The 13,984-nt window shown below is 55.1% G+C and overlaps 4 protein-coding genes across 4 annotated transcripts; 1 reads left to right on the forward strand and 3 right to left on the reverse strand.

The window, feature by feature from the left end:
* Positions 1 to 1,209: 1,209 nt before the first annotated feature.
* On the reverse strand, positions 1,210 to 3,381 carry BDZ83DRAFT_788715 (uncharacterized protein; the record flags this gene model as incomplete). The annotated part of the gene is made up of 3 exons (XM_060515684.1): positions 2,774 to 3,381; positions 2,366 to 2,718; positions 1,210 to 2,315 (listed from the first exon to the last, which is right to left on the reverse strand). The coding sequence occupies exons 1-3, from the start codon at positions 3,166 to 3,168 to the stop codon at positions 1,210 to 1,212; spliced, it is 1,854 nt and encodes a 617-aa protein (XP_060369767.1). The 5' UTR covers positions 3,169 to 3,381.
* Positions 3,382 to 5,481: 2,100 nt separating this feature from the next.
* On the forward strand, positions 5,482 to 6,463 carry BDZ83DRAFT_647649 (acyltransferase; the record flags this gene model as incomplete). The annotated part of the gene is made up of 2 exons (XM_060510107.1): positions 5,482 to 6,199; positions 6,267 to 6,463. 2 exons carry the CDS (start codon positions 5,482 to 5,484, stop codon positions 6,461 to 6,463), a joined length of 915 nt encoding a protein of 304 aa, XP_060369768.1.
* A 332-nt stretch (positions 6,464 to 6,795) lies between these two features.
* BDZ83DRAFT_759812 (lipid particle protein) lies at positions 6,796 to 9,744 on the reverse strand (the record flags this gene model as incomplete). The annotated part of the gene is made up of 2 exons (XM_060515154.1): positions 6,796 to 8,604; positions 8,664 to 9,744. 2 exons carry the CDS (start codon positions 9,742 to 9,744, stop codon positions 7,208 to 7,210), a joined length of 2,478 nt encoding a protein of 825 aa, XP_060369769.1. The 3' UTR covers positions 6,796 to 7,207.
* A 2,133-nt stretch (positions 9,745 to 11,877) lies between these two features.
* On the reverse strand, positions 11,878 to 12,902 carry BDZ83DRAFT_567817 (GTP-binding protein-like protein; the record flags this gene model as incomplete). Its single annotated transcript, XM_060503993.1, has 5 exons — positions 11,878 to 11,918; positions 11,987 to 12,352; positions 12,443 to 12,482; positions 12,620 to 12,723; positions 12,884 to 12,902. 5 exons carry the CDS (start codon positions 12,900 to 12,902, stop codon positions 11,878 to 11,880), a joined length of 570 nt encoding a protein of 189 aa, XP_060369770.1.
* Positions 12,903 to 13,984: the final 1,082 nt, after the last annotated feature.

Below are 13,984 nucleotides of genomic sequence, written 5' to 3' on the forward strand. Positions count from 1 at the left end.
AGGTAGGTCCCTCTCGGTCAGTTTCCTCTAATCGCATGGGACCCCCAATCAAAGGGCCAAAAGTCGGTCGCTGATGTGTGCAACGTACACTCACTCCTCAGTGAGTCTCGTGCACAACAAGTGGGGTCAACTCTTGGTCTGTGGGCATCTGGACAGCTGGACAACGAACAATCGTAAACACCTCAGTCTGATTGATGCCTGTCGGCCGGATTGGACTCGACTGAAGGCCTGAAGCTAATTTCAGTGAGGGACCAAGGAAGCAAGCACACCACATCTCACTGGACCTCCCTGTACAGTGGCTGCAAGGACGTGCCAAGCTTCTTTATGGTATGTCTTTCCGCTGGCAGTCCGCCGAGGGCGGGGTTCCTGGCCTGCTGTTCCTCTGTCCTTCTCTCCGCTCCTCTTCCATTATTTACCTTACATCCAACCAAGAAGGTAATTGCTACAATACCACCTGTGATACACTACACATATACCTATGTCCGCATTGACCCGGCAAATTATCGGCCAAGTCTTCAGTCGACCGGGACGGAAACACTGCTGTTCGTGATTACCTCGCACCTCGCCCGGGCTCTTGATAGTTACCTAGCCTATTCGGTAATATCGTAGAAAGATCCAGAAGCCAACCATCCCACTACGATATCCGCACCCGCCCCTATTCTCCCACTGCCCCTCACCTCACCCCTCATTTTGACCATTTTGACAGTGTGCGCTCCCCCAGCTTGGGTGATCCAGGTCAGCCCTATTAAACATACGCTAATAATCCATGCGGTTCTCGTTCCTGCCTGCCTGGTCCATTTCGACATCTACGCAGTATGTAGATAACCCCTGGGGCAGGTCAAGGTTGCCTTGGAAACATGTGTGCGTCCCCGGGAATTCGAGCACCGGAATTCCATGCTGGAGTTGTGATTGTCATAGAGGACCCTGCTGCAGTTGCTCTTTGATATCGGATGAAACTATTCTGTTGGCCTTCTAGAAGGTCCATGACATGTACAAGAGACGTCCCCACACGCTCGTCCAGTAGGAAAAAGTGATAACCAAACGCCCATAACAGATTTTGAGACGGATAGAGACACAGCACTGTTAGTACGCCAATCCAGAGTGCCATATCTGGAAAAAGTCGTTCCCCCCATAGAGACAAGGACGAGATAGTGTTTACAAATAGAGAGAAAGCAACAGAGACCGAGGCTCTCACTAGCAAACCGAAACCTAGCAAACCCGGACGCCGCAAACTTCCACACCTTTGCCCTCAATGTAGGGCCTTCGGTCGTAGTACTTGCTCATGAGTTCCCTGACAAACTCCGCATCGTGCGTGTTCCACACGTCGAGTCCCATGCTCTCGAGGGCATCGCTGCCAACTCGTACCGAGCTTCTGTCGGACTCGCTATTGGTCCCCAGTGGAACATCGTCGGCGTCGTCTTCGTCGTCCTCGTCTTCGTAGCGATCATCCGAACTCTCCACCACATCAGCCATGACCGTCAGCATTTGCGCTGTCAAGCGATGAAAGTACGCAATCACGGCGAGCTCCGTTGTTGCTTCATCGGTCTCGGACCCAGCGGCCGGCCGGGAGACAAGCGATCCAGTCGAGTCAGCCATACCACCGGATGCCGATGACCGGGGTCTCGTATTAGGTTTCGACATGCTCGGGGTGTGGGGCGTCAGACCCAGGTCCGCCAGCAGCGCTGCATCGTGGGCCGCCTCCTCTTGTTCCTCGCTCCGTGCTTGTTCACCGGCGCTCGCCCACCACATGAATCCACTATAGGCCAAGGCTGTCCAACTTGATGGCTCGACAATCTTGTCCAGAGCTTCGTCGCCCTCGACACTCGAAGCCGGGAAGGCGCCAGTGGTCAGCTTGAAACTCGTTGAAGTCTCCGATCGGGGGCTCTCAGCCATTATCGGCTTCGGCGTCGTTGGTGACAGCCTAGCCAAGCCAGCCTTCAAGGCGCGGAACCGCCTCAGGTCGCGCTGTGTTGCCTTGACAGGCGTACCGCGAGGACATTCCACAGTTGGCCAGGCCTTTTCCTTGGCGTTGGGAGCATACGGGGGCGGCATGGTGATGAGCATGTCCCACAGAGTATCCTTCATGGCTAGGATACTGTCAGTCGTGCAAGCAACCCAACCAGAGCCAGCCTCGTCCGCAAGGTCATCATTGCTGTCGACTTTTCGGCGCTTTGAAGCCTCAAAGTCTTCCATCAAGAAGGGGATATCGTGGACTCCAATTGTGAAGAGCGGCCTCAGACGTTGAGAGGACGATGTCGGAGCCAATAGCTCGGCCACTGTTTGGGGGATATTTGAAAGAACAGAAATATTGTACACTTGATGGGATGTCAGTCGAGGCTGTAAAAGAGATTATGGATCAACGTACCAAAGTTGCAAATCTCTCGTACCGGCGCATGACACGATATTAAAATGCGCCTCCTCAGCAGAGCTGCCCTATGAATAGGGAATATGAGGGGCCCGAATGTGTCCAGCAATGTCATCAAGCTCCATGCCGGGTGGTATGGTGAAAGTCGATGCCCAGTTGGCAGCAGGGACGCTCCATCTGATGCAGAGCGATTGCGATTATGGTTCGACTTTTTCGGTTGTGCGGCTTGAGAGCTGAAACTGATAGAAGGGGACTCCATCGGTGGTCGTTCCTGTTCGGCCCCTTCTTTGGCCTTGTTGTTCTCCCAATAATCATCAAGAAGACTAGTATTTTTGCGATCTTGGGCCAATTTCCTAACACATGGTCAGCAAGGGTATTGCTGTCCTGCTCCGACAAATGTGCACTTACGATGCAATGTCCTTTAATCCTTCAGCATGCCTCCAGGCGCGGCCCAGGCGGCCGTAACTGAGGGGCACCAGGACGCCGACAGCAATCATGCGCGCATGTCGCGCCTCCTCCTCATCGCATGGAGTGTTGATGAAAGCGCTGAGACCCGCATGCTCTCCCTCGTGCACAAAGTATATCAAGTCGTCGGGGACAGTATGCAGACCCGACGGTAAGCTCTTATACTCGACTAGGCCCTCGAGTTCGATTCCGGGCGCGGATTGTTTCCAAACAATGGTATAGCCCGCTTTCACGTCAAAGTCGATGAGGAAGAGGGCGGATATGGGAGGGAGCTCGGGTTGCGCATTGCCCGTCGGCAAGCGAACTGAGAGGGGGGGTGGTTCTCGGCGAGAGGGCATGGTCGGAATGGCAGCAGGCTCAAGGTCACTCTATGGCAGCAAGGAGATGCGCCAGTGACCAAGGCGCTGGTGGTTTCGGCACTGGCGGGAAGATTGGTCGTATATGGTATCTCGGCAGATGACAGGCGACAGGCGGCAATATCGAAGATGGCTCCGCGGTTACGTGCGATATGCTTGACAAATGTCGTGCGATCAAGGTTGCGAACTCCTCGCCGTCGGGCAACAGGTACCGACGCGGAGCTCAGACAGACCCCAGGCGGACGTACCGGGTAAAGATGTTAGTCAGCATTTCGATCATGGCGGGTTATCGATAAGAACCCCTGTCAGGTAAGCATGCACGGGTACCCTGGTCTAGCAGCTTGGACCAATGTCCAGGGCACTTTAGCCATGTCAAAGATTGCCTTAGGTAATCCATGAAGGGCAGTTCGGCATCGAGACATTTAGAATGTTTAATGTTGAAGTACCTTCAATATTAAAGAAAATCCAGAGGATGGCTGCGATTTGGAAGTAACACCAGATTGTCACTTTACGTCTTGCCCAAACACTGAAGTAAGGTAGGCATGGAGTGCGTCCAGTAAATGAAGGCAGGGGCTCCGAGACAGAAGCAGCGGGTTGAATCTGAATCTGAATCTGAATCGCTGGGGAAGAGCGGTGGTCCTGACTCTGGCCACATGCTTTTTTGAGCAGCGCAAAGTGACCGCATTGAAGGAGGAGGAGGGGAACATTCTCTGCCCCACCTCCACATGCCTTATGGATGCCAGGTAAACAGTCAACGAACGTACTTGGAAGTTTGGACATGTTCAGGCACCTTGAGCTATCCGTGGATGCCTCTACACTGTACACGTGCCAGGCGTGCCAGTCACCACTCCGTCTGAACTTCAATTGTCTTGTTCCCCAACCCTTTTAACCACCGGTTCAGCATTCAAGCGGCCGCCTTACTTAAGCTAAGACATTCAAGGTACTAGCTTTGGTACAGTCTACAGAGTAGGTACGGGGTATTCATCTCAAATCCTAATGTCTGCCTCTACCCGCCTTGCCGGCCCCCCTCCCCTCATCAGGTGTCCCTCTGGTCCGCCGTCTGCCCTTGCCAATCAGCACATGGTGAACGTTGGACGGGACAATGACATGTGCTAGCGGCCTACCGACAGGAGATCAAGGATAACCAGGTCTAGCGTCCATAACGGTCTGGTTCTGGACATGTCCCGTCCCCAACCGCTTACAAGCCTTAGCCATGAATACCTTGAGGTTGACGGTGGCTCAAATGGAGATGACCTATGCCTCTTCAGAGTCTTCACCTCATGGCAAAGCAAGGGACCATTTATGGTTTAAGGTAAGGTAGTTGCTATCTTATAAGGCCCAATTTCGGCGATTTGGACCAATCCGCCTCAGTTATCGCCGGCTTTTCGAATCCCAAGTTTCCCAACGACTTGAGCCTCCGGAAGCCAAAAAAGTCATCCCACCAAAAAATATTTGTCTGGGACACGAGCCGGCAGGGAACCCCACACCTTTCCCTACCTTGGAGAGTATTTTGTGGGAGTAGTCATGCTGATGACCCCAGTCACGACCCATGACCACAAGTCACCATACACTTCGGTTGATTAACGGTTGCCTTTCTCTCTCTCTCTCCCCCGCCAATCCAGAGAGCTTGAAGTGCGGTGTGCAGCACCATTCAATGCCACCAATATCCGTACAATTTACCGATCCGTCCTTGCCTGTACCATACGGAGACCTTCCATCCCGCCCCTTGGCGCTTCCCGTTTCCACTTCTTGCAGTTCTGTGACCTGTCGCATGCTGACTCTTGACATGACTTTGGTTCCTCTTGCTGGTCCGCGCCCACCAATTCCGATTCCCTTACATCGTCATTGCGAGTCGAGTCTCTTTCTCCGTCAACCTCCTCCCCTCCAACCTTCTCTCTGAGACACACAGCCATACGGACACCTTGTGCTCCTATCCTTCCCACTGGGACATGTGTATGCGGAAGCTGTAGCCTTGCCATCTCTTTTCTTCTCTCTCCATTTCTCTTCCCAGTATCAGTACTGCCGCCTGTCATCGTTCCCTCCGAGACAGAAACATCCCATCGCTTTACCGCGCCCTTGCGACGATCCTCCGTTCCACGGCCTCAACCCCGCCTCCAAAAAAAGCTCCCTCCTCAACACATCCCGCCCTCCCGAGGCGCGCCCCCAAAGAAGCTTAACGCACGCCCAGTCCGATTTCCTCAATCTCTCTCTCAAGCTTCCGCGCGCCTGTCTCCTTTCACGCCCATCTGCCGCCGTCTCCTAATCAGCCACGCGCACCCATCACCGCCAGTAGCCATGTCGGCTTTCCTGGGCTACATATACTCCTTCTTCAAGGGTTATGCCGCCCTCGTCGTCGCCCTCTACATGCTGTCCTACGTCGTCCCCAAGGCCGCCTTTGGCGCTCGTGTCCTCGCCTCCTACATCTCCCTCGCCGTAGCCGCCGGCTGGGGTGTCTTTGCCTCCATCTTCCTGAAGCTCATCGGCGAGCAGGGCATTGCGCAATGGATGACCGGCCGGTTCTTGTACTACATCATGGCCGTCACCACGGGCGTCACCTTTGAGGTCATCGATCCCAACCACATTCTCGACAATACCCGCCCTGCGGTCTTTGTCGGCAACCACCAGACCGAACTCGACGTCTTGATGCTGGGCACCATGTTCCCCAAGTACTGCAGCGTCACTGCCAAAGCCTCGCTCAAGAAGACGCCCATCCTCGGCTGGTTCATGACCCTGAGCGGCTCCATCTTCATCGATCGCAAGAACACAAAGGATGCCAAAGACGCCATGGCCGGCGCTGCTGAGCAGATTCGCAAGAGGAATCAGAGCGTGTACATGTTCCCCGAGGGCACTCGTAGCTACGCCAAAGACCCTGTATTGCTACCCTTCAAGAAGGGCGCCTTCCACCTGGCTGTTCAGGCCGGTGTGCCCATTGTACCCTGCGTTGTCGCCAACTACAGCCACGTCCTCTACCTCAAGGGCCTCATCTTCAACTCTGGAAAGATCCCCGTCAAGGGTAAGTGCTCAGCTGTCCATGTGTCCCCTCCCCAGCGCCGAATTCATGCTAACGTCAAGTCGCGCAGTCTTGGACCCTATCCCCACTACTGGCCTGACCGCTGCCGACGTCGATGAGCTCACCCGGAAGACCCGAGACCTGATGTTGGAGGAGCTCGTCAGCCTGACCGAAAAGGCCCAGGGCAGGCCCATGAAGGTCGCCCACGACGTCCCTTCCGCGAAGACGACCGGAACCGACGCCACGGATACCATCTCGGCTCTGTGAACGCCCGAGGCTTTGAGTAGGTCGAGAGCCTCGGTCCCAAAAGACACAATGTTGGAAACCATGCCAGATCGGGTGCTGGTATCTCCAAATTAAACACATACAACTCGTACAAAGACAAGACGGGTCAGATGGCAACATCTCCATCACAAGAGGCTTCAAAACAGCAAGTCAACAACATGGTTACGGGTAGGGTAGTTAGATTCAGGTGGGTGGGGGAGCACGTCTTGATACCCTATAGACCGAAAGCACTTGCATTTCTCTCCTTGCTCGATTGGCCTTTCACCAGGCCAACACGGGGTTTCGGGAATCTAGACGTTCGGCATGACATGTAGATGAGATACGGCGTGCAGGCAGCATCTTGTTCAAAAATGATATTCAACGTTCAAACTAATGATGTCTCGCTGGTGGGCGGGCAACTCGAAAGGTTGTAGTCTGCAAGGTCAAGCTCTCTTGAAGTGACATGAGAGCTATGGAGACGGTTCATACCACGGTCATCTGCAAAGTTGAGAGCAATCTCTATAAGAACCAAAAAGAGGATGTGATTTCCGTCAGGATCAGGATTTACCATCAACGCCCAAGCTATGCTACACTTTCTAACCCTTCCACCCCCCGAGGTCTTTTGATAGGGAAGAGCCTCTCTTTCAACCAATATGTAAACCCACCATGTCCTCACACTACCCGTCGGTGACTTCCTCTCTCTCTCTCTATTCAACGAAGCTCCAGTCTCTTCACCGGAAACCCCCCCTAATTCATCTTCCCCTCCCCTCTATACTCCTCCTCGCCCTCGCCCTCTCCATCCTCATCCTCGTACTCCTCCTCATATTCCTCCTCCTCATACTCCCCCTCCCCATCCTCATCATCAATAATAGCCTGCTCATTATCATCCTCATTCTCCAACAACGTCTCCCCCTCGGCGTCCGTGGTCTCATCCTCGAGATCCGTATTCCCTGAGATGAGCAGACTCCGCAAATCATCCTCGCTGAGAATCGTCTCGATGCTGCCCCTCCGGATCCAGGGTCTCGTCTCCCTCCTCCCCTGCTCAATCAACCTCTCAATCTTGAGCCGGTTGCCCACAAACTTGAGGATGGGGTACCCGCGCTGCTGACCCTCGTGAATCATGCGCGCCAGCCGCGGCGGGTCCGGGTCCGAGAGAATATGCACAAAGTCCGAAGGGACAGTCTTGGGCCAGACGGTGATTGTGCCGCTAAACGTCTGCAAGAACAACTGCGACCAGTCCTGACCCAAAGGTCGGGGCAGCAGCTCGGCGTGGCGGATGAACTTAAGCCACTTAGTCATATCGAGCTTGAGGTAGTGCTCTACCGCCGACATGACGTACCCGCCGCGCCAGCCTTTGCCCTTGCGGTGCGTGACGGGGTGGCCCACGGAGCCGCGCGAGGAGAAGAAGAAGAGATTGATGTGCGGGTTGACCTGGCTGACAATGGTGAAATTGACGTTGAAGTGCAGGTTGAGGGCCTTGATGGGGATATCGGTCCGCAGGCTGCCGTCCTTCCACTTGTGACCAAACGAATAAGGAACCAGCGTCCCGTCGCGCTGCTTCATCATCAGCACGACAGGATTCAGAATGCCCGGGACGGCGGCGGAGGCCAGCACGGCGGACCATATGACGCAGTCCGGGCTGGTGAGGTAGTTGCAGAGGATGGTAGGCGAGTGCGGGTCGGCGGGCACGCACGAGACGTTGAGGATGCGGCCGGTGCGCTCGTACGCCTCCCGGAAGGTCATGGATCCCCGCGTCCACCAGCTGCACTGCTTCGCCCAGTCGACCGAGTCGAAGCGGGCGCCCGTCCTCCACCATCGCGGGATCCACGTCCAGAACGTCTCGCGGCAGGCGGTGATGCGGTGCGCGAGCGCCGGCACGAGGAGCTGCCTCAGCTCGTCGTCCGTCCGGGTGGCCACGAGGGCCGCGACCAGGGCGCCGCCGCTGGTGCCGGTGATGACGTCCGGGAGCAGGTCCGCTTCGAGGAGGGCCTTGATGACGCCAAAGTGGTAGTAGGCAAAGGACGCGCCGCCAGAGAGGCAGAGGGCCGTCCGTCCGTAGTTTGCGTGCATGCCCTTGAAGATGGAACGCTTCTCCTCCATGGATAGCTGCTTGGTGCTCAGGATGAACTTGATGCTCCTCTCGACTAGACACAGTCAATCAGTCAGTCCGCCAGCACCTTGAGACACAATTGCATATGCATACCTTCGTCGATAAAGTTCTGCACCAGGTTCTTGGTGCCATAGTACGTCTGGCTATACAGCCTGGGATTCTCGACGCCTACAAAATTACTCTTCACACACGCCGACAGCAGCGCATGAAGCTCCTCGACAGCAGGCTTCCCCGACGCCTTGGAGTCCATCTGCGCTCCCTCATCATCCGTCTCCCCGTTCTCCGCCGCCTCGGCCTTCTGCCTGCACTTGCGCATCTGGTCCCACACCCTCTTGACCGTTTTGGAGTCGTAATAGGCGAAATCGTTCTCCTCCTTCCACCGCTGCCGGTCGAGATAGCTGTCCAGCTCCTTGGCCGCAACAACCCAGTCGCGGTAGTTGTTCGTCCGGCGCATGCTCCGCCTTAGCCTCTCCCGCGTACCGCGCCAGGTGACAAAGTGCTCGTACACCCAGATGTACAGCCGCGTGTACAGGTACGTGAGCGCGAGCCCCGCGAGCCAGGCGCCGACGAAGAAGAGCATCGGCCACTTGAGAAGTGCATAGAATATACCCTCCCGCGTCTCGTCTTTCGTCCTGGTGCCCAGGAGAGCCTCGGCGGCCCCCTTGGCCCGGTTCCTCCTCCGGCGAGAGCCCCTCTTTGAAATCTTTTGGTTGACGGGCGCCCAGTCGTTCTGCGCCGTGATGAACATGTTGGACTGCGTCGCCGAGCCGTTATTGTAACCCCCGCCGCCGCCATTGGTATAGGCGTGATTCAACATCCCCGGACCTGGGGCCGTGACGTCGCCGGCAGCAGCAGCCGCCGCCGCGGCAACGGCCGACGGATCCTCCCTATCATCTTCGTACACAGACCCCCGCTTCGTGACGTCGAGCGAGCTTTGACTCCTGAGACCGGGGGACCGGAGGGACGTGGTTTCGTCGGGGGACTGTAAGGGGTCGGGGGCCTGGAGGGCCTGTATGAAGGCGGCGAGGTCGGCGTCGCTGAGGAATTTGGTGTCGAATTCGGGGAGGCCATCAGTGCTGAAGTTCTCGGGCGGGAAGCCGTATACGTCTGTGTTGCTGCCGCCGCCGCTCGGCGAGGAGCCAAACGAAACTCTGGGTTGGTGGTGCTCAGCCATGTCTGCGAGCTGCGTCGTCTGACGGGTCTAGGCGCATGATATGGCAGCACACCAGGAGAGGGAGAAGTTGTTGCGAGGCAGTCAACGTGTGAAGCTACTCAGGGAAACGTTGCGTGAGAGAGAAACACTATGGTGATTGCTGACGAGCCTGGAGGAAGGGATGGAGTTTAGTTTCCGAAATGAAGAGGAAGCACCAGTAGTGGCGGCAGGTGTAAGGCAAGTCAAGGTAGGTACCTCAAGACAGTATGTGAATGCGGCGTAGTACGTGTAGCGTGCCGTGGTTGCGTGAACAGTTGCGTGAGAGTGTAAGCGTCGGATAAGAACGTGGTCTACCTGAATCTGCAGATGGACGGGTGATTTCGGTGCATTTGTTGGGGAGGGAATTAGAGATGCCTCGGGGTGGTGGTGGTGGTCTGTCACTCTCGGCCGGGGGAGACTACCACTTTCTGGCACCCAGTTCCCAGGTTGCTCTCAAGATGCGCAGACCTCCCTGGGGAATGCGCGCCCGTGATGCCACGGGTCGGATGACGTCGGCAGTAAGCTCGAATTGGATTTCGTTGGGACCTCGGGGCGCCCTGGGGCGAGGTACACCCGGGACCTTTACTGTGTAAGGTAGGTAAGGTACCTTGAGGTAGGGAGCACTGAGGCTTGTTGGCCGCTCACTACCGACCAACCCACGCCCGGCTAACGAACCGTGAGATGTGGCAGGGGCAACAACTTCCCTCCCGGTCACTCTTCTTTACTTTCTTCAGTGGACGCTGTACCTGATGTAAGGCCCCTCCTTCTAGCGGGATGCAGTGCAAGCAAGACCACCTTAGTTCCCACCACATGCTTGACTAACACCATCATCTCGTTGTTGTCTGCTTGCTGATATCACAACCATGATATAGACGAAAAGTATAGGCATCTAGTTATTATCTCAAAAAAAAGATGTTGTTAGAGATATAAGTAAAGATCGCCTCGGCACCTTGAAGAAAAATCCCACGAGGCCGCCCGCTGGCCAATACCCTCCCTAATGTTCCCTTCCGGCCCCCGTCTCAGCCGTCCCCGCCCCACCGGAATCCCCTCGGAAGGAATGTCACCTCACCTCGCCGGTGGCCCCTCGACCAAAACGCCATACTTGAAATACCAATCTATATCCATGCATCATTGGCAAGGCTGAGCAGGAAAGGAACAGTGTCTTTTTGATGAAAAGTATCTGACATAATGTGGCATGTGGTAACTTACCTAATATACCTTACACAATGCTTCCAGGTTCAGAGGTACTGAATCATCGAAACGTCAGCGTGATAGGTACCTATCAAATGGATAAGAGACCAAAAATCTTGGAAACGCTGATCTCGGGGGAAATCCCTGTGGCTTGTGAGGATACTAAAAGAGCATTGCCACAACTCCTTTCTCCGCCGGCTTGACTGACGTATCATGCCCATCATCACGTATCCCGCCGTTTCCCGCCGCCCCTAACGAAACCTTCACGGCGTGGACACGGTGGCCTCGGTCACCATCACCTCATCATCACTGCCAACACCGTATTGGGAAATCCCTCGATGATAGGCGTGTTCCTGCAGTGATATACCGTCCACGATGCAATCAAATTGATGTCAATGTTATATGATGCAGCAGTAAAACTACGCAGAGCAGGCTAACGATTTGAAAGACGCAAAATAAACCAGATTCCGAATCCCTAAGCCCCAATGAAGAATTCTAGCCTAACAAGCGTACAAGACTGCCTCGTATCTGACCTTAAAGCTGGATGCTCCGACCAACAGGTACTGACCGAGCGAGCAGAGCCATCTGGACCGCCAGACCGAGGACTTTTTCCCTTCCTCCGTGTGTGGACCGATGCAAACATGCCCAATAGCAGCAGTGTCAGCCCATTAACGCAGCTCTTTCTAAACCGTTGTTTCCACCAAGGATATCAGGTTTCGCAAGACGCCGCAAGGGGGGAGCCCTTATTCTGTTGAACCGCCCCCCTCGAAGCACTTGACCGGAGCTTTCGTAGACGTGGCACCCATGATTTCGTTCCCGCGTAGACGTTCCCTATTGCCATTCTTGCCAAATCGTCCATGTACTTACTCCGTTTCCGCCGTAGACACCTCCCGCAAGCTCCTCCCAGAGCATGTCGGTCCGTGTTTAGACGTACTGCGAGAGCCACCGGATACCGTCACCGTATCCTGTTTATTATGTTAGCCAAACTGTTCTGTACCCGTGTCTGCCATCTTCCGATGGAAGCAAAACGCACCTTGTCTGAGGACAACGGAGCACATGAAGACCTCGATGGGTCGAATTCCCTCCAAAGGCACCTTGCCCTTGCCGGTGGTCTGGTACATGCCGAGCTGGTGACGGAGCTCCTCCTCCGAGATGGCGTCGGGGTGGTCAATCTTGTTGCCGAGGATGACAAAGGGCACCTTGGCCAGCTCCTCCATGGACAGGAGGGCGTCGAGCTCGGCCTTGGCCTCGGGGAACCGCTCGTGGTCCTTGGCGTCGACGAGGAAGACGATGCCGTTGACTTCGGGGAAGTAGTCCTTCCACAGGCGACGGGCCTGCTGGTGACCGCCGAGATCGAAGGTGGTGAAGCGCACGTTGCCGATGGCGAGCTCCTCGGAAGCTAGAGGCGGGTTAGCTTTCTGGACACGTGCGCAGAGCAGAGCCCCCCATGTCACTGGTCTCTTTTTTGCCGTGGAAGGGATATACTCACTGGGGTGAAGAGTAGGCTGGAGGATAGCGACACGGTCGTTCTGATCATCTTGTTAGCAGCCGTTTATGCCATCCATATCGCAGCTCAGCAGTATCCCATATCGGCGCATCCAATTCCAGTAGGCTCGTGGTATCTATCGATATGGGAAAGCTGGCGGGTGTCGGGGCCAGATCGTACCTTCAGCATGTGCAGGAGGGTGGTCTTTCCGGCATTGTCGAGGCCGAGGAAAAGAAGCTTGGCATGCTTGTTGAGCAAGCCGAGGCTTGAGAGGACATCGTAGACTATAGAAGAGAGAGAATACCAGTCAGTCCGTCTTGGTCCAACCAGGGATGGATGATGGGCCACACAAGCTATGGCGAAAGCGGCGCGCAGAAGATCAACCCAGGTGGTGGAGGGGCATCAAGCAGAGGCAGGAGACGAGGAACAAGGCATGATACATACACCAGTTAATAATCCACATCTTGACGACGAAGGAGCGAGATTATTGTCTGTATTGTGAGGGTGGTTCGTGGATGACGGTGGAGTCGGTAGGTAGGTTGAGGTCGGGGAGGTTTCGATGTTCGGGCTTTTGCTCCCAGGAGACAAGGCGGCGGCGGGCGTGTACGAATGGCGAGGTACCAAGGTCTGGACTGGGCGGGACGGGACTGGCTGAGCTGGGGGCCACCTTACTACTAGGCTTGGTGGGCTACCAGGAGAGATGGGAGCTGGGTCGGGGAGTCGGCGAGACAGCAAGTGAGTGAGAGGTGGTGCGTGCTGGCTGTGCTGCTGTTGCGAATTGCAGTGTGTTGAGGTGGATGTGCCTTAAATCTGGGGCTGCCACGTATCGGAGATGCTCCACAGATGCACCGAGTGCTGTCAACTGCGGTCTGGGAACTGGGAACCTGCAAAGAACAACGGAAAGACGCAAAATGCAAAAAGGGAAAAAAAAGTCTGGGAGTGCGTCAGGGCGAAACAAAACTCTTTGCAATCTCCGTTAGGAAAGACCTCACCAGTTCACCAAGATGCCCAAACAGCTATGTCAGGTGAATGAGGATGAGTTTTGATACTAGCAGTTGCCTTGGACACTTGCATGAGCTGTTGTCAGGACACCTACACACTCCCGTTAGATAAAGAACACCTTTGCGAGTGCGTGTCATGATAAATCACGCCTTTAATTGAGCCCTTAAGACGTTCCCTACGTAACATGCTACTTCACAGCGTGTCTTCGGCAAGGAAAAAGGTGACATTGCAGAGGAGCAGAGTATTGGAGGTCTGCGATATCTCGCAGGAATGCAGTTGTTGATCAGGCTACCTAATGCTATGTGTTTGCTCGACAACCATACAAGCCTTCATACACGCTATTCCAGGGGGTATTCGTGCTCCAAGTCCAGATGCCGCTGGACTCCCAAAATGATGAGAAAAGAAAATGAAGCGAAAGTCCATGTAGGCGCGGAGCCCTCGTCCATCGAGGACGCTCCGGTATAAAAAGTGTGATATGTACAATCCAAAAATAAAAAGACGTGGAAAATAGTCTCATATATGTCATGAAGCCCACCATGCCAT

Source organism: Colletotrichum acutatum (assembly GCF_030867785.1).
Source record: "Colletotrichum acutatum strain CBS 112980 chromosome Unknown BDZ83scaffold_10, whole genome shotgun sequence".
Lineage (NCBI taxonomy): Eukaryota > Fungi > Ascomycota > Sordariomycetes > Glomerellales > Glomerellaceae > Colletotrichum > Colletotrichum acutatum.